This window comes from Carica papaya, chromosome 8 (assembly GCF_054855325.1).
Source record: "Carica papaya isolate Zhongbai chromosome 8, ASM5485532v1, whole genome shotgun sequence".
Lineage (NCBI taxonomy): Eukaryota > Viridiplantae > Streptophyta > Magnoliopsida > Brassicales > Caricaceae > Carica > Carica papaya.
In genome coordinates, this window is record NC_142316.1 from 2377335 (window position 1) to 2397997 (window position 20663).

The window sequence follows — 20663 nt, forward strand, 5'->3', positions numbered from 1 at the left end:
GATAACAACCTCACTAGATATCTTGAGAGATGGTGGACGGATCAGGTCCATAGGAAACCCTACCGGAAACGTTGTCTCATACCGGACGGGGTATAGAGCCTTTAAATATTTTGGCGCTCATACCAAACGGGATATGGGGATGGCCCTGAAATTAAGTTTGTTAAAGTGAATAGTTCACGTGTAACGGGGACCCCTATGCATCCCCATGGATACTAGTAGGCTGATAAAAGAGGACAATTGCTGTTTGATGATTGAAATATAAAAATATGACATGTGCTATGTTACAGATTATGTATGAATTCATAATATCAATGATGTTATTGTTTCTATGGGTCGTTTTTATAAATCTCACTAAGGTAAGTGGACGGTAAATGGTTTGATTATTAATAAATGAATTTGTTTAAAATTTGTACTCCATTGGTTATTTTTGGTTTTCTACCAACCTTTACTTTTGTGACAATGATATAGTGTGACGTCCTTACTGGACTAGTGTAACTCATTCCTTACTTAACCATTTTTAGATCAGGAGGACTTGGTTCTCAAGCCCATTGCACAAGAAGACAACGAGTAGATGCCTAGATATCTTATAGTTTTCTATATAATCTTTCATTTCTAGTATTTCCTTTAGATGACTTATTCTTTGATATTGTTAGTACGTTTAAGTTATTATGTAAGGGATATTAATCAGAACCTTTTATTTCATTTTCGTATTCAGATTTTTTATATACATTTCCTTTTAAATTTTTGGGGCCATTATACCACTGCCCGCCACCACACTGGAGCCATCACTGACCGCCAAAAAAGATAAAATTTTCTCCTCCCCGCTCAGAATTCAATTCCAAGTTTTCCTATAGCAATATCATAGCAAAAGGAATGGCGGGTTAGCCGAAAACCACGGGCAAAACCCAATGGAGCCATCACGACCAAAACTCTAAGCTCTATCCAATAACCCCTTCTTGTTTTCTATTTCACATGATTCTTTGACCATTGTATTCACCGTTCTTTCCTATGTAGGTTAGCTGAAGAAGAAACCCCAGCTGCGAAGGAGAACCGGCGGTGCCGCCTCACCCAGAGACCCCTCATCGGTTGGTTCAGTTTTTAGATTTTTCTGGTCAACCGAAGCTTCCTAACGTGCTTTTTCGTAGGGATACGTATAAAACTGGCTAAAACTGGTCAGGGTAAGACGAACCGCCGTTGTGCCAAAACTCTAAAATTACCCAAAAAAGATTTTTAACACTGATTTTAGATTTTTTGGTTATTTTTAGGTACGTGACGAGTATTTTAATTTTCGCAGAAAAAATTCAAAAAATCTAAGACGCGTTAGGAGGCGTAGTGAGTAGCATAGTGTGTTGAAATACCGATTCGGATAAAGATCTCTTACCCTATTCCTTGTTACGGTAAATAGAGGTTTAATAAATCAATAATCTTATATTTTGTAAAAATTAAAAAATTTTTAACAATAATTACAAGTCAGTAGTAGAGCCGAAAAACTTGTCAGTGTAAGCTTGCCCTAAGCTCGTCTACATGTCTATTTATTTTTTTATACTTTCTAAATTGCTTATTGTTCCGCCGTATGATTTAAATTATTAAATTTAATTGCTTTCTCGTTATTGATTTCCTGATTGTGATTTATATCTAATTGACTGATTTGAAATAGAAACCCCAATTATGTTTCTTAATTATTAAGGTATAAAAAAATATATTATTTGCTTAAATTCTGTTTGATTGATTTGTGAATATAAAATAAAATGTTCGTAGGCGATTGATGATTATTTGTTGATGGGAATTTATATATGAAAGGTTTACTAGGTACCTTAGAAAATGGTGGACGGACTTAGTACATAGGGAAAGACCTAGCGTTGACAATACTTCAGTGAGACGGGACTGAGGGGGCCCATATTGGGAAGATTAGAAGATATGGTTCACCCTCATACCGGACAAGGTATGGACAGACGAGTAAATTGAAAAATCTAGATATTGAGTTCACGAGTCAGGGGATACCCCTATAGACTCCAAGAAGTCCCAATAAGTAGGTAAAAAAGGAGAATGACCGACTTTACTCACTTGTAAATGAAATCATAAATGTTAAATGGGTGTTTGTCTTATAGGTTGGTTTTGAAAAACTTGTAACAGTAAGTATGAAAATAACGTTTTGACATTAAATGAATTTACTTAAATTAAGAGTTCCATTAATTGTTTTGTGATTTTTACCAACTTTTGTTTTTCGTATTAGTGATTAGTGTGATATTCTTACCAGACTAGTGTACCTCACTCTTCTATTAACTATTTTATATCAAGAGGGCCAAGATCCACACCCCGATCAGCCAGAATATTGTAAGTAATTTATCTCCCGAACCCTTTCAAGAGCTAGTGGAGATTAACCCTGTAACACCCAAGAATTCTTTTTATTTTTATCATTATTATTATTTTATTTTATTTTACTTTATTTTTAATTTATTCTAAATAAATATAATTAAGAATTAATAGAATTTAATTTATTTTAAATTATTTTAATAGAAATAATAATAATAAAAACAATAAAAAGGAAAAAAAATTACTTAGGAATTTAATTGAAAATAATTTTGAGAAAACGAGGTAAAAATTTGGGTTCTGGGGGTATTTTTGAAAACAAATTTGAAAATCGGGGGGTCAAAATATAATTTAAAAAAATTACGCCACGTTAGCTGCCCAGTCAGCAGCCCCGACCAACATGAACGCACCGCGTGGCAGAGACGCTGACGCAGGAGGCCACGCGGAAGGGAGCCACGTGGGTGATCTGCGTGCGCGCGATTGAACGACTGAAATCCGTTCCCGCACGCACGGACGACCCAGATCAAAAACGCGCACGGACGGTACAGATTGAATCACGCACGGACGGCGCAGATCAAAAACGCGCACGGATGGCCCAAATTGCATGTTCACGGACGGCTTAGATTGAATCACGTACGGACGGCCCAGATTGCATCGCGATGAACGGTCCAGATTTATTTCCTATTTAATCGCGATCGGACGGTCCAGATTAAATCGTGATGAACGGCTCAGATTAAAAGCAGAAGGTTACAAATAATTTCATCCACACCCAAACCTTAACCGTAGCTACCAGAGCCCTCGCCAGAGAAGACAGCCCAGCCGTTGGGGAGCCGACTGTCGCCACCCGTCGCCGCACCGGAGCACTTTTCGACTGCCAAACGAGATAAAAATTCTCCCCTTTGCTCAGAATTCTATTGTAAACCCACTTTTGGCCAAATCGGAGACAAAACATTGGCCAATTGGCCGAAAAACGCCGTCGAAGCCCAGCGGCGTCTCCGCAGGTTGTCTCGATTTTTACCTCCGATGAGGCCCTTCCCGGTTCTAGTTCGACGTAATTTTTTTACCATTGTGATCACTATTTCCTCCTCTATAGGTTGACCAAAGCAAAACACCCAACTGCAACGTGAGCCAGAGGAGCCGCTGCACCAGAGAGCCCCGCCGCCGGTAGGTTTTAGTTTTCTGTGTTTTTTTTGTCCACCAAGGGTCTTACGTGTGTTTTCTCACAGGAACTGGTGCAAGCTTGACTGAATTCGACTGAAAACAGCCAACCCGAGGCGGATCGCCGCTGCGGACGGCAGCGCCATCGCCAGAGCATGGCAGAGTTGCCGTGCTGGAATTCTGAAATTGGTCGAGTAGGCCCTGGGTCTGATTTTTGGGTTATTTGGGGACATGTGTAGGTACCATATTCAGTTTCTGGAAAAAAATTCAGGGAATCTAGGGACTGTCCATAGGCGCAGTGAAAATCCGATTTTCGACTTTGAATAAGGTAAGGACCCCTCACCCTATTTCCTATCATGGAATTAAAGTTCAAATAAATGGTAATATTGTATTTTTGTAATTAATAGATATGTATAATTAATTAAGGTTGCTAATGGAGTCCGAATCAGACATATTTCTCTGTCAATTCCTGTTTGATTTATTTAACAGTTTAAAATACATTATGGTATCTGGCTTATTTATTCTATGGTTTCTGAATGCATGAATCACTGTTTATCTTGCTATTGCTTGATTTTGTGAATTTAAAATATGCTTGCCTTCTTGGATGCACGTTGCTTGTTTAAGTATTCATGTTTGAATGGGTAACGGAGACTAAGGATAAATAGGAATGGGATTGAATTGATAATTGGATAAGATGACAGCCTCACAAGATATCTTGGGAGATGGTGGACAGACCGGATCTATAGGGAACCCTACCGGAAACGTTGTCTCATACCGGACGAAGTATGGAAACTTTAAATATTTTGGCACTCATACCGAACGGGGTATGGGGACAACCCGCTTCACCCTCATACCAGACGGGGTATTGAGGTTTATTATTTTGACGCCCATACCGGACGGGTTATGGGGACGACCCTGGAATAAAGTTTGTTAAAGTGATTGGTTCACGTGTAGCGGAGACCTCTATGGATCCCCATGGGTACTAGTATGCTGATAAAAGAGAGCAATTGTTGTTTGATGATTGAAATATAAAAGTATGACATGTACTATGTTACAGAGTATGTATAAATTTATAATATCTATGATATTATTATTTCTATGGGTCGTTTTTATAAATCTCACCGTGGTAAGTGGACGGTAAATGGTTTGATTATTGATAAATGAATTTGTTTAAAAATTGTGCTCCATTGGTTGTTTTCGTTTTTCTACCAACTTTTACTTCTGTGACAGTGATATAGTGTAACGTCCTTACTGGGTTAGTGTAGCTCATTCATTACTTAACCATTTCAGATCAGGATGACTTGGTTCCCGAGCCCATTCCGCAAGAAGACGGCAAATAGATGCCTAGATATCCTATAATTTTCTTTATAATCTTTCATTTCTAGTATTTTCTTTAGATGACTTATTCTTTGATATTGTTACTACGTTTAAGTTATTATGTAAGAGATATTAATCAGAACTTTTTATTCCGCTTCCACTCACAGAATTTTTATATATATTTTTTTTTAAATTTTCGGGGCCGTTACAAACTCTTAGGATATTTATCTATTTATTTTAAATTATTTATTCATTTCTTTTTACGAGCCGCTGTAGTAGGGATATTCCTATAACCCTATTGTATATTCTAATTTATTATGTAAGAAATATAAAACTTAACTTTATTGTTTGATTCCGCCTTTAGATAATAAATTATTTTATTTTAGTTACACGAAAAGCTAAAGAGTTATTAAACATAAAGATTTAATTTTCTTTTTAAGGAAAATATGGTTCTTCTATACAAAAATAAAGATCTTTATGTTTATATTAATAATAGCTACGATTAAATTAATTATCTTATAGTAAATGAAGATCTTTCCGACACACTAAAAAAAGTTAAAAACTTAAAAATCACTTAGTATATAAAACTTATGTACAATATAATAATAATAATAATAATAATAATAATGTAATGAATATAGATAACCCATAGTTTTGGTGTAATATTATTTTTATGCAATTAAGTTTAATATAAATAGTTGGATATTTTAATTAAAAATTAATTACCAAAAAATAATATTTTCTATGGGTAATTTATTAATATGGGAATAATTTAATATTTTTATTTAAAATTAATTATAAAAAATAATATATATATATATATATATGTATATTGGAGGTTTCAGATTTATACTCTTTGCAATTTTTTAGTTAAATGATGAAAATTTATGTGAAATTCAACTTTTGACATTTTCAAACATATACACATATATTATATATATATATATGACTACATGGTTGATATTATAATTATTTTTTTGGGGAATACTAAAATTATTTTTAATATGTAAATTGCCATTTAATTTTATTTAAATATCTTTTTCTTCCCTTTCTTGCTTAGGTTTGACTCCGACCATCAACTACCCTATTCAAGTCTAACTTACGCATCTTCTATCCTTCCTCTAGGCACCAGTTACCACCAACGACGCAGCTACTCAACGGTGTGCCTGAGATCAGGTTCTACTCTCTCTCTCTTTCTCTCTCGTTTCTCTCCTTTTCCGCTCGTGTTTTCTAGTTCTTTCGATCATTCAATCGAATCATTATCACTGTAGTCATCTGCAAAGATTTTCTGATTATAGCTGTTACAGTAGTTGATGAAGCTATTACGGTGGTTGTTTTGGGTTTGAAATAAGTAGGTATGAAGAGGAAAAGATCTGTAATGCGTTAAGAATTGGTGCTTTACAATAGAGGTTAAGATTGAGCTGCTGGTTTTCCGACAGTGGGGTTTTGGAGACGAGTGAGGGAAGAGTGATTTAGGGTTTTGATTCTGATCTGCATTTGCTTTTGCGTAAAGGAAAAATATGAATTCATTGATAGTCCTGTTTTATATAATTTCCTTCTCTTTCTGCTGAATAAATTGCAGTGGCCCTTGTATACTTGTGTAAATTTCAAAACTCGGGATTCCTTAGCATTATAGTTGATAAGTCTTTTTTCAAGAACCAAAATACGCAAGGGTCAGCAAGTCTATTGCCTTCTATAATTTTCCATTTTAAACTTGAAAAAGGATATTGATCAAGCAACCAACTAATTTATGGATTTTGGAAGCTGTAAACTGAAAGTTTTGGCTTTGATTATGGTGCCATAGGAAAAACTCAAGAAAAGTCCTATCCCAATCCAGAAGTCTGTAACCAACTTTCTTGTTGTAATTTTTTGTTTTTAGTTGGGGTAGAAAAAAGTAATGAATATTATGAATTCTTTTTCCGCATGTATAATCATTGCTGTCAATGAAATTGGCTTGTCAATAAATTAGGAAGGAATTTCATAGTAATCTTCGTTTTTTTTTCTATCATTATCTTCTGGTGTTATATTGTGGCACTGCAGTAGGGGAGAAAGGGATTGGGAGAGTGGGGTTTTCACTTTTCAGCACAAATGGCAATGGAAAGCAGAACAAGTTTGATCCCCTCAAGACCACAATCTGTTTGGTTTTATTCATCATCTGGCACTATTAACAAGGTACAAGCTGGAGTAGTTGCAGTCCCACCGAGCAAGAAATGGATCGGACGTGTGTGTTGCAGTACTAATAACAGCAATAACAGCAGCAGTGATGGCCAAGGTGTGAAGAAGAAAGGAGTGCCCAATTCAAACTATGTGGTTCCCCTTGACAAGTCATTCTCACCACTGTCTTCATCATGCATCACCCGCCCTCTAGTTGAGATTCTACGAGACCTCAACAAGAGGATCCCTGACAACATCATCAAAACTCATCATCCTAACTTCTCTTCCCCTTCTACTTTCATCCCCTGGTAACAATATTACTTATTTCTTACTTCCCTATGTTTTCCTATTTCTTTCTCTCTCATGGCTTCTACAAGTTAATATGGTTCTATCCTTTTTGCTTCCCCCAAATTTGTTACTGTTATGTTTGGAAATAGAGATCATTTGTCATAGTTTGTTTTATTTTGTCTAGGTACCATGCCAACCGGATGCTTAGTTTCTATGCTCCAGGTCTGTCTGCTTTGATCTTTTTGAGTTTATGAATCTACTTTCCAACCGTTCCTTTAGTTTCTAATAACTACTTGTTCCATGCTTTATTTAAAAAAAATCTTCTCTGCAGGATGGTGTGGAGAAGTACGTGATGTTATATACTCTGATAATGGAACTGTCACTGTTGTTTACCGCCTCACCATTCGAGGCTCTGATGGAGAGGTGAATTCCTTAAAATCCCTTGGTGCTGTACTTTATTTTACTTACCTTGTTTTCTACCAATTCCTTGCTGTGTATCGCAATTTGCAATTGCTGAAACAAATAAAAAAAAAATTTCTTCTTATTTTGGACATTTTTGAATGTGTTACTTTCTGGAAGTTGCAGAGGACACTTCTTTTTGTTTTCTCCTTTGTAAAACTTTCTTTAAAGGAGTTTGAAGGAGGAAAGAAATAAGAAAGGTATAAAGAACCTTCTATGGAAGGGGAGGCTAGAGATTGGTAGTGTTGGTAAAAATTGAAGCTAGTTTATATGAATGAAAAGCCGTCCATAGCTGGGTTTTTCTTGAAGTAGTAATATTGTTATAATCTTTTGTTGGGTTGAAAAAAAAAACTAGTGAATCGGATTAGCAACTATGAATTAATGCATTTTTAGCCTCTCATTGATGTAGTCAGTGTATTGAAGATCTTATCATCACAATTTAATTATATTACATAGATATAATCCCTCCACGGTTTCTTTATTCTTTCAGTAAGACCAGGAAATGTAGCCAGCCACGGGCATCTCTTTTATGGACTGATATGTTTAGGTGTATGTAATGTTGTTGAAAACCCCAAAGGACTAAGAGAGAAGGTGAGAGAGAGGGGGGAATGGAAAGAGAGAAAAAAATCTTTATATAGGTCAGCACATAAGGAGCAAAATTGTTATTGCATAGAGATTTTTCCGATGTAAGACACTGTTGAATAATGATAAAAACTGTAGGAATGTTATCTTGAAATTGTGAATAAGATGAACCACGTTTTCATAAATTTGAACTAAACTTTAGTCATGATTTGATATTATACTAGCTATGCTGTTTTATGATTAGGTGACGAATGCACCCGAGTAGCCTGAATTCCAATTGCATGTTTAGATGTGCCTAATGAATATAAATTCGAAACTTGGGTGCATCACAGTCTCTTTAATATGAAGAATTTTATTCAATTGAAATTAATTATTGATATAGGCACACCGAGAGTCAACTGGGACTGTATCATCCAATGACAGTAACATTGATGATCCAGTTGCTGGAGCAGAGGAAATAGCGTTCTGCAGAGCATGTGCTCGGTTTGGTCTCGGCTTGTATTTGTTTCATGAGGAATAGACGGTATACATAAACTGTGAGTTGTAAGTTTGAGGAGCATGTTGAGTTTGCTTTACTTTGATAAATCATAATATATTGAGAAATTGTGTTGTACTTAAAAAACTTCTATTCTGTCCTACTCCAGTTCCTGCAAATATGCAGAATTTTCAGGTCATCCTGTCGATTGTGGGGAACAAAGTCATACATATATACTTCTGTGGATAGCCTGAGTCTTTTCGAAATTCCGAGGAGGATGCTTTCCTTTCGCGAATGTATTCATCTTCTTCGTGTTCTTAATAATACTTCTTTTTTCTATTAAAAATGGTTTTAAGGTGGAAAAGAGTTTAACAAAACTTGTTTTAAAAAATGTTTCTATTATAAATATACAATAGTAAATAATTAATTATTATAATTATTTAAATAGTATTATTTTTCTAAAAATTATTATGATTATTTAAATTATTTTAAAATATTTATTTTAATTTTAATCATGTGTTTTTTTTTGTTCTGTTTAAATTCCAACATTTTTTTTATCTGTAATTTTATATTTCTCTCATTATAGTTATATCTAAAGTTTGAGGTTTTATCAATTATAGAATATCTAATTTTGTGAATTGTGGGTTTTATAATTTTATTAATATAGACGTAAAATTATATTTCTGAAATAAAAAAAATAATCTACTCATATTAATTATAATGTAAGTATATCATATAGAAATAATATTTTAAGTATTATTTACTTAGATTTTATGACATAAAAATAAATTTAACGCGATAGTATAAATAATAATAATTAATTTAAAATTTTAAAATATAAAAATAGAATTTAATTTTTAATTCACTGCAAATTATACTTTCATTCAATTCATAAATTTAATTATTCAATTAATAAAAAATAATTATAATTTCTACATTTTATAAAATTAGATTAATTTATTTATGTATCTAATTTTTTGTTAAAAATTAGAAAAATACTTAATTTAAATTATGATTTTTCGATTATATGGCTAATATTCTTCAATCTCTATAAAATTTTGTAAGTTTGTATTTTACAATTACAGTGTTCTTTTAAACAAACTGTTATCTGATGAGCCCCAAATCAGAACCCTTCCCAAATTAAACTTAAACCCTAAAAACTTGACAGTACGCAGAGGCGTAATTACCATGTTTCTCACACAGCAATCGCACAAACACAGCCCAGTAGTCTCTCATCAACTCTCCTGTCTCCCGCACCCGGACAGTACAGTTAGCTTCCTTGACCTGTGACCGTTCTGGCCCGTGTGCTTGCAGCCAACACGCCTAGTTCATCAGCGGCTAGCCGCCACCACAGTGGTATGATCAGTGTCAATTTTTGCTTTAGAAATTGGTTATCTTCAAGCTTCCATGCTTTTCCGTCATTGTTTTCTTGGAAATCAGTGCCTTTTCAACTTCTGGTTTCATCATCTTCATTTTTTCCTAGTTTTTTTTTCTAGGTTTTGGCAGATTAATTTTTCAGATTCATGTTATTTTTTCCTTACCTGATTTTGACATTTGGTCTAGTTTTTCTATATTTTATCTTTTTGAGTTCAGGTTTGTTATATTTTACAATTGCAGTATTCTTTTAAACAAACCGTTATCTGATGAGCCCCAAATTAAAACTCTTCTCAAATTAAACTTAAACCCTAAAAACTTGACAGTACGCAGAGGCGCAATTACCCTGTTTCTCACACAGCAATCGCACAAACATAGCCCAGTAGTCTCTCATCAACTCCCTTGTCTCCCGCACCCGGATAGCACAGTTAGCTTCCTTAACTGTGATCGTTCTGGCTCGTGTGCTTGCAGCCGACACACCTGGTTCATCAGCGGCCAGCCGCCACCACAGTGGTATGAGCAGTGTCAATTTTTGTTTTGGAAATTGGTTATCTTCAAGCTTCCATGCTTTTCCATCATTGTTTTCTTGGAAATCAGTGCCTTTTCAACTTCTGGTTTCATCATCTTCATTTTTTCTTATTTTTTTTTCTAGATTTTGGCAAATTAAATTTTCAGATTCATGTTATTTTTTCCTTACCTAATTTGAACGTCTCGTTTACTTTTTCTGTATGTTATCTTTTTGAGTTCAGGTTTGTTATATTTTACAATTGCAGTGTTCTTTTAAACAAACTGTTATCTGATGAACCCCAAATCAAATAATTATAGTAAGAAAAATATGAAAACATAAAATAAAAAAAATAATAAGAGAAAAGAAATTGGTAAAAAAAAAGTAAAAACCTAAAAATAGAACAAGTTAGTAAGTTGATTGGAATTAAAAATAAATAAAATTAAAGTAAGAAAATATAAAATAAATTAACAGAATATTATTATTATTTTTTTAAAAAAAGAATTATTTATTGGAAGCTGATGGCTAAATTATGGAACCAAGGGCAAATTTGTAATTTTGTTTAAAAAAATCAATAAAGCATGAAAAAAAAATTTATTAAAACAAATTAGCTGCTATAAAATATTTTTTTTAATTAAAATTATAATAACTCGTGAAGATCCCGGAAGTTTCACCGATACGTTAATGAATTAAATTTTAAACTTACTAAATCAGGTGATACAATTCGATAATTATTAATTCATAATATACTTTAAAAAATAATAAATTTTATACGTTTTCAGTAAAATTCGAACTCATATAATTTTTAAATAATAAATTATTAATATTATACATTATTACTTACAAAGATTAATCCATTAGTTAAGAGATTCACCTTACACTATTATGTTTGTTTGATTTTAACTTTGGGGTATTTTTTGAAGAACATTAACAGAAAAGTAAAATTTGTATATATTTTCTTTATAAGATTAAAAAAACCCTATGAACAAGTATCTGAAAAATAAAATTGAAAACATTAATTTTGAACACAAAAATATGGAAAAAAAAATTATAATTATAAATTATATTAGATGATTATATAACTTAATGAATGACAAAAATTTATATATTTATTATCTGTTTTTATTTTTATTAATTTTTTAATATATTTAATTAAAAATATTGTTTGAAAAAGAAATATAATTAGACCAAACCACTTCCATACTGGGAACAGTCAAATCCAGACTGATAATTTCGATTCAAACCATATCAATTTCCATCTAGACCAAATCAACTTCAATCCAATTTATAGCATGAAATTGAAGTATGCAAGAAAAAGAAAAAAAGTAAACTCCAATTGGATTTCAAACTAATGAACACCTACAATCTCAACTAACCAGAAAAGCAGAACAGAGACTAGCCAAGGATGCATTATCGGGGCAAAACAGTCCCGAACCATCACCTGCCTCTTTACCTTCCCCTGTTCCACCTCTGCGGCCTTTCTTAGGCGCCTGGCATGACAAGACAGAACATAGGCATATTAGCATCACAACCATTTCATCCAATTAAACGAAATCAACATGGGTTTGCAACTTCTAAGCTAAAAAATAAATTCGAGCTAAAAACAAATTCAAGCATAAACAACATTTATATTCTGTACCTCGGCAGAGAATGTCTTGAGAGGATCTCTACTTTTTCTAGATCTTCTCCTTGATGCGTGGTGAGTAGTAGAGCGATTACCACCCATTGCAGCTCTGGCAAGCTTAACAATTTTGCTGGCTTCCTGAGTTTTAGGGTCAACAAGGTAGTCAGGCACATCACGCAGGTGAGGAGCAGGAGGCTTCTTGCTCAAAACCTTATCGTGTTTTAATAGATCTGCTCAAATAGAAATCCAGAAAAAGCTTGTAAGAACTGCCATGACAATTAACAAGTTAATTAAGTAGAATAATCAATTCAGAGATGTTCGATCGTCAATTTTCATTACCTAAATCCTTCGGGTTAGTTTCAAAATGAGCCTTCAACCTGGAAAAAATAATGTCATCAGAACAAAATAACTATACTGCAAGTGTGAGAAATTCAAGTTAAGATTGAGAGACTAGAAAAGCCAAACGACAGCTAAAATAAGTGCCCCAATCACTACTACAAGCCCTCATTTCTTTCGAGACAAAGAAGCTCTCATTAATAACCTTGAACTAGATAAAAAGACTAATTTGATCCTCATAACTGATTATGAATTTCTAAATAAGAGGCGCTGAGAAATAAAAAACATGTACAAGTCATTAACTACTCACTTTTCAGAGTTGAGAATCTCATTTCTCAAATCCTGAGCTCGTGATTCCCTAACAGCAATTTTTGTCACACTCTTTGCAACATCCTGCAAAATCCAATTTCCAGGAGTCAATGATCTGTTAGCCATTTGACCCAAAGTTAGATACATGTGCACCAAGAATAGGTTAATCTAATTAGTTACTAGGGTTTCTTTTTCTTGCTCCTAAAGTTTGTATACAAATAGAAATGAGTTATTTCAATAATAAAACATAACATTCTATTCTCACATGGTATCAGAGCAATAATAAAACAGAACACTAATAAATCCCAACCACAAGCTAGGATCGGCAGAGGAAGATATTGCTGTTAATAAGGACATGTGTCAAATATTGGTTCGGAGACTTATTTATCTTTCACATAGAAGACCAGAACTTCCATATGGGGTAAGTGTTGAAAAGTTAGTTCTTGCACAATTACACCGACATGCAGCATATTAAGTATTACACTTTTTTAATGGAACCCAAGAAAGACCATTAGAGTTAAAAAGAAAACCAGACTGATACTTAAAGCTCATACTAATATTGAATATGTTGAGTCAGTAGTAGATAGAAAATCTACCATATATTCTTGCATTTTTCTTTAAAGGAATACTTATTACATGGAGAATCAAGTAAGAGAATATGGTAGCAAGATCAAGTGCATAATCAGATCTCCAAGCAATGACACAAAGGGTCTGCGAGCTGTTACTGTTAAAAATTATCTTCAAATACCCAAAGATTAAGTGGGAGGTCCTCATGAGACAAATCAATGATCAATATAGCTCATAATCTAGTATAATATAACAGGACCAAACACATTAAAGTTGACAGATACTTTATCAAAGAAAAGCTAGATAATGGCTTGATCTGCAACCCTTGCCCACTTACTCTCAACTTGCAAATGCTTATTAAATGCTTAAGCAATCCGACACTTCAATCAATCGTTACCAAGATTGTCCATTCCCCACCTTGGGGGGAAGCATTGGAGAGTGCATATTGTGTGATTTATTTGTTTCTTTATTTGTAAAAATGGCATATTCTTGAGTAGGCTGATGTAGTTAATCATTAAGGTTTTTGTTTCCTTGCTCCGAAAGTTATGTACCTATAAGGTTGGGTTATTCAATAATAAAACATAACATTCTCTCTACTAGGAAAAATAAAATTCTATTCTCAGACAAAGAGGACAGATTGGAGGACAAAATTCCTAAATACAAATAAGTTCAATAAAATGTTTAGTGCTTTATCCTATGGTTACATGTTCAGGATCTAATAGAATTTATTGAAAGGCCACTATAAATTACACAAAAGAAACTTTAGAAAAATGAAACACAATAATTACCTCAGCTCTGTATCTTAAAGACTCCACTGCATTCTCCGTGAGCAAAGGAAATGGTGTGATCGTGTCAGATTCCTTCTCTCCATCACCCCGTAAGAAAGAGTTTATGTCTTCAAAAACTTCCATCTCATCTGGGGACACCTGTTCACACGTGTTAGACAACCAAAGAACTATGGAAACGATATAAACCATCACATCATCATCATAAGCAGCTTGTATGAAGTGATGCAAATTTCTTTATCAAAGACAATAATGAAAGCATAAGAAAAGAAATTGTAACACCCAACAAAAGAAGGCTTACAAGATGCCAATTCATACACAGAACTGAACGCAAACTGATTTAGCATAAATGAATTCGTTTTAACATAACAGAGGAAAAGAAAACTACTATCTGCTAAATTTTTCTTTGTCCATGATTAGCAAACAAATTTTGGAGTGGCCTACTAGGAGACTACTATCTGCCACGAGCATCAACCTATTTCACTTATCTGTCAGAAAGCCTGACAAAAAATGAAAGCTTCAAGTTGGAGGAGTGGAGAAGAGAATGGATATCCTTTTCAAACAAGTGGCAAGCCGGAAATAAGCTTTATCCGGTGAAGGCCAAAGGAGATGCTCTCGTTATTTCTAGAGCTTTATACAAAAAGTATTTTGATTAGTTATCTGGCACATTTGATACCTCAGGCAAGTACCCAAATTAGTCTAATACATTGGTAAATTGTTGGTCAGAGCTCGGCCAGTAGGGTTCCGGGTTTGCTGATATGATAAACTGTTGATTTTGCACAGATATGAGCAAGTGCTCTGAGTTATCTCCTGCAGATCAGCACCTGAAGTTAGCCTTTCTAAGGTATATCTGTATCTCAAGCTGCATGTATACCAGGCTTTATGGAATATTGAAGGTTGAAGAGAAGATTGAACCCAAGAATGCAGGTGTTGGATATACACGAACCAAATCAAAAGCCTGATAATTGATGATGCTGAATTGATTATTTGTTTTTTTAATACAATTTGATTGATATTGGCGACATTAATTGTTGGATTAAATTAAAATGAGTTCTTAGTATTATAACATCCTTCAAACAATATCATGCTTAGAAAGTTATTGGATTGCTCGTACTTCATTAGAGTTTGAGAATTATAATTTTCTCCCAACTCAACAGGAAAATAGCAAAAAAAATCCCCTTTTAAGGATGGAATCAATACCCCAATCGATACTGACATAAAACATAAATGAAATATATATATTTTATTGCTGTAATTAAACAACTTGGATAGATGCACGAAACAATTTGGATATTTGTTTTTTTTTCAATTTTTTACTGAAAATGTGTAATATCCATATTCGAAAAATGATACGAAATAAATTTTTTATTTTTTAATTATTAATTTAAAATAATTGATTAATTTATTTTATTTTTATTTAAGTAGAATTTTTATAAAAAATGAATTAAAAACGAGATTGAAAATAATTTTGAAAAAAATTAGTGAAAATTTAAGTTTTTGTATTTTTAAAAGAAAAATTGAAAATAAGGGGTTGAAGTGTAAATAGAAAAAGTTCAGTCATGTAGAACCACGCAATCAACAGTCTCGACGAATAAAAACGCGCTGCATGGTAAGGTGCGTTGATGTCGATGCCACACGGGAGGTCATGCTGGCGATCCGCGTGCCCCGTCATCAGACGACCCAAGATCGATCCCGCCCGCGTGAACAGCTAGACTCGTTTCTCCCTTAGGTGTGATCGGACGGTTGAGATCAATCGTAATGAACAGTTCAGATTCGTTTCCTCCTTAAACGCGATCGAACGGACAAAATCGATCGCGATGGACGATCCAGATCAACGCGAAATGGTTATAAATACTTCGCATCACACGTGAACCTAAACCCTAACCGCTAACCCCTGCCAGAGAAGAAAAATTGGAAGCCGGAGAAGAAGGTCGACTGCCAAAAAAGGTAGAAAATTTCCTTACCGGTTCGAAATTTGATTCTAAGTACTGTTGTGGCCAAATTAGTGCAAGAGAAACAGTGAGTGAGCCAGAAACCGTGGGCAAAGCCCGACGAAGCTGCCCCTGTTAAAACTCTAAAATTCCTCCGATGAACCCCTTTCCGATTCTCGTTTCACGTAATTTTTTGATAATTGTGTTTACCGTCCTTTTCTGTGTAAAGTAGTTGAAAAAAGAACCTCAGCTGCGAAGGAAGTACGACGGAGCCGCCACACCTGAAGATCCCCCTGCCCGGTAAGTTCAATTTTTTTTGTATTTTTTGGCCAACCGAGTTCTCTAACATGTTTTTCTACAGAGATGTAGCCAAAATCGGGCAAACCAGGCCAAGTCGAGGTAAAATACCACCGTTGGTGGTGGAGCCGGCGCCGGAGCACGGCGGCATCGCCATGCCAAAACTCTAAAATTGGCTTGAATAAATTTTGAACATTGATTTTTAATTTTTTGGGATATTTTTAGGTATGTGACGAGTGTTTTGAATTTTATATAAAAAATTCAGGGAACTCGGTACCTATTAGAAGGCGTAGTAGATAGGTTGACGTCTCCAAACACCGATCTGAATAAGGATCTCTCACCCTATTCTCCGTTACGATAAATTGAGGGTTAACGATGTATAATTTTGTATTTTTATAAAAATTTAGAAAATTTTAAAAATAATTACAGGTTATTAGTGGAGTCGGAACCGGTTAGTTCATAATTGTCTTGATTTCCTGTTTATTTTCCTGTACTGTACTACTTGCTTGATTTTCGTATAGCACATGTTCTTAATTTATAGTTCAATAATTTTATCAACTTATCTGGTTATTTTGGTTATATACCGTCAGTATGAATATAGTTTAATTGATATGTGAATTTGATATGAGATATTGGTATGAGTTTGTTGGTTATTTATTGATGAAAATCTGTATGTGAAGGACTTGCTGGTTACCCAATGAAAGGAGGAATGAGTCCGGTACATGAGGAATCTACCGTGAACGTTACCTCAGTCAGACGGCAGTGGAAAGTTTCTTACCGGGAAGGTTTGGGAGATATGGTTCACCCTCATACTGGATAAGGTATCAAAGCGATGGAATGTTTGGCACTCATTATCGAACATGGTATGGGGACGGTCAGTCAATTGTAAAACTGGATATTGGGTTCACGAGTAGGGAAGACACCCCTATGGAGCCCAGGGATATCAGTAAACAGGTAAAAAAGGAAAGTTATTGTTTCTTGTTCTCTTATGCATAAAAGTAAAAAGTGATATGGAATATAAGTTTTTGTAGGTTGTTTTTGAAAAACTCATTATGATAAGTATTAAAAAAATGTTTTCAAGCTTTAAATGTATGTAAATAAAGTAAAGGTTCCATTAGTTATTTTTTATTTTTTTACCAATCTTTAGTTTTTCGTATCTGTAATATTCTTAATAAGTTAGTGTAGCTCACTCTTTCATTAACTATTTTAGATCAAGAGAACCAAGATCTAGATCCTGATCAGTAAGAAAGTTGTGCGTATTTCACTATCCGGACTTCCTTCAAGTGCTAGTGAAGGTTGTCCTAGAACACTTAGTTATTCGCTTTTCGTTTTATTTCTTTAATTTCTATTTGTCTTTTAGAAGAGACATTCTCGTAACTCTATTGGACATTTAAAATTATTGTGTAAAGAATGTAAACTCTAACTCTATTAATCGCTTTCGCATTTAATCTATGAATTTATTTTTTCTTAAATTCTGAGCGTCTACAATGGTATTAGAGTCGCGTTTCTCGGAACCATTCCTTACATAAAAACTTAAAAATACTAAAATACAAACTATCACTCTTAAGCATTCGTTGTAAAAAGTAAGTACAAGGGCATGAAGAGATGAGGACCCCTACTGAACAAAGCAGCTTGAGATGGGTCGTTTCGAGAAGATGTTGATGGCTCTTCGAGATGTTAGAGACTCATCTCTATCCAACAAGCCATGAAAGAGATGAGGGAGCTGTCTAACCATTCACCACTGTTTCAGTATGAGTCACCCCTACAACGAGAGGATTTAGTGTCATCTCGATACAACCCTACCCCTCCACCGTATCATCCTACATTGCCACAGTACAATTCGGTGCCCCACCATACAACTAGGTGTCACCACAGGGTCACCCGGTCCCTCCGTAACATAATCCAGGTTCTCTTCAATAAAACTTGCAAGTACTGCAGCAAGGACCATGGGGACCGGCCATGCTATCGCCTCAACAACATCTGCCACATCTGCAGAAGTGCCCAGCACTACGCGAGAGAGGGTCTGCATAATCAAAAATCAGGCCAGATCTCCAGTTTAAGGCATAATCTATACCCTCGCCCAGTAAAATACTGAAATCAACCCAGACGTGATACAGAACAAGTGATTCCTATGGTCCGAGATTCTCCAGACATGTTATGTAACACCCAAATTATTTTTTGTATTATTTTTATTTTTGTATTTGAATTTTAGTTTAATTTTTTTATATATTTAATTTATAAGATTTTAATTCAATTTAATTTAATTTAATGAAAATAAAAATAATAACAATGATAAAATAGGGTAAAATTATTTTTTGGATTTAATTGAAATTGATTTTGGAAAAAATGGGTGAAAATTTGGATTATGGGGGTGTTTTTGAAAAGAAAATCAGAAACCGGGAGTCAAAACGCAATTTAAAAAAGTTGTGCCACGTCAGCAGCCCGGTCAACAGTCCCAGCCAACCAGGACACGCCGCGTGGTAAGGGAACCAGGACGGGCCACGTGGGCGATCCGCGTGTGCGCGATCGGGCGGCCCAGATCCGTTCCCGCGCGCATGGATGGTCCAGATCAAATGTGCGCACGGACGGTCCAGATCTCACGCGTACGGATGGTCCAAATTCAATCAGGCATGGACGGCTCAGATCACATCGTGATGGACGGTCCATATTTAATCTCAAAAAAATCGCGATCGGATGGTCCATATTTAATTTTGATGGACGGTTGAGATTGAAAGGCGAAGGGTATAAATAACCCCACCCACACCCGACCACAAAACCCTAACCGCCAGTGCCTCGCCGGAGAAGAAGAACCAGACGCCGGAGGAACCAGCCGCCGCCACCCGTCGCCGCACCGGAGAATTTTCGACCGCCAATCGAGGTAAATTTTCTTCCTCTGGCTCTTTTTCGATGCTGAATCCGCCTATGGCCAAATGGATGGGATGTAAGATTATATATTGACTATAGGAGATTGAACAGTGTCATGATAAAGAATAAGTACATCTTCCCCAAAATTGATGACTTTTTTGACCAGTTGCAGGGTATCCAAATCTTCTCCAAAATAGATTTGCATTTGAGTTACCACCAAGTAAAGATCAAAGCATAGAACATTATCAAGATAGGTTTTAGAACCAGGTACAGATATTATGAGTTCCTAGTCATGTCCTTTGAACTAATCAACGCACCAGCCATTTTTATGAACTTGATGAATAAGGCTTTTAGACAATTCTTGGATCAGTTCGTCATTGTATTTATTGATGATATCCTACTCTATTCAAAGAGCGAAGAGGAATACGCTCACCACCTGGCTCAAGTTTTGCATGTCCTCAGGGAGAAGAAATTGTATGCAAAATTAAGTAAGTGTTGGTTTTGGCGCCAGCAGACTATCTTTCTAGAACACATCATATCAAAGGATGGAGTATCAGTGAATCCTGAAAAAGCTGAGGCAATGCTCAGATAGGAGAAATTGGTCACGGCTAAGGAGATTCGTAGCTTTTTTAGAATGACAGGGTATTACTGCAGGTTTGTGAAAGGATTTTCCAACCTAACCGCTCCTTTGACCCGGCTCATAAAGAAGAGCGTTAAATTTGAATGGAATGTGGACTACGAAAGTAGTTTTATAGAACTCAAGAAATAGTTGACTACTGAACCCGTGTTGGTCTTACCGAGTGGAACATGTGGATATACAGTGTATAGTGATGCCTTCGACCTGGAATTAGGTTGTGTTCTGATGTAGCATGGTAAGATCATAACTTATAGGTTCAGGCAGTTGAAGAGTCATGAGAAAAATTACCCCACTCACGACTTGAAACTTGCCGCCATTATCCAAGCTTTGAAGATTTAGCGTCACTACTTGTGTGGGGAGACTTTTGAGATTTTTACTGATCATAAGAGTTTGAAGCATATATTCACTCAGAAGAATTTGAACATGCGTCAGAGACGTTGGATAGAACTACTCAATGATTATTATTGTAATATCTTGTATCATCCAGGTAAGGCAATATAGTAACTGACGCGCTCAGCAGAAAAAGTACAGGCATGTTGGCTCATATAATGGTTTATGAATCACGTATCACCTATACACCAATAAAAGTACGATCAATAATATTACAATCTATTAAGAAGAACGCACACAAAATGTACAGTTTAATTCAAATTTTTAATATAATATAAAGGTACGTAAATACTCACTATA

General features: G+C 34.9%; 2 protein-coding genes across 2 annotated transcripts; one reads left to right on the top strand and one right to left on the bottom strand.

Moving 5' to 3' along the window:
- Positions 1-5817: 5817 nt before the first annotated feature.
- On the top strand, positions 5818-8942 carry RAD52-2 (cobalt ion-binding protein). The gene is made up of 5 exons (XM_022035081.2): positions 5818-5961; positions 6826-7247; positions 7412-7449; positions 7559-7650; positions 8651-8942. Exons 2-5 carry the CDS (start codon positions 6874-6876, stop codon positions 8786-8788), a joined length of 642 nt encoding a protein of 213 aa, XP_021890773.1. The 5' UTR covers positions 5818-5961; positions 6826-6873; the 3' UTR covers positions 8789-8942.
- Positions 8943-11934: 2992 nt separating this feature from the next.
- On the bottom strand, positions 11935-14450 carry LOC110809296 (P-loop containing nucleoside triphosphate hydrolases superfamily protein). The gene is made up of 5 exons (XM_088209897.1): positions 14247-14450; positions 12893-12975; positions 12586-12623; positions 12262-12476; positions 11935-12112 (listed from the first exon to the last, which is right to left on the bottom strand). Exons 1-5 carry the CDS (start codon positions 14433-14435, stop codon positions 11990-11992), a joined length of 648 nt encoding a protein of 215 aa, XP_088066023.1. The 5' UTR covers positions 14436-14450; the 3' UTR covers positions 11935-11989.
- Between the last annotated feature and the right edge of the window lie 6213 nt (positions 14451-20663).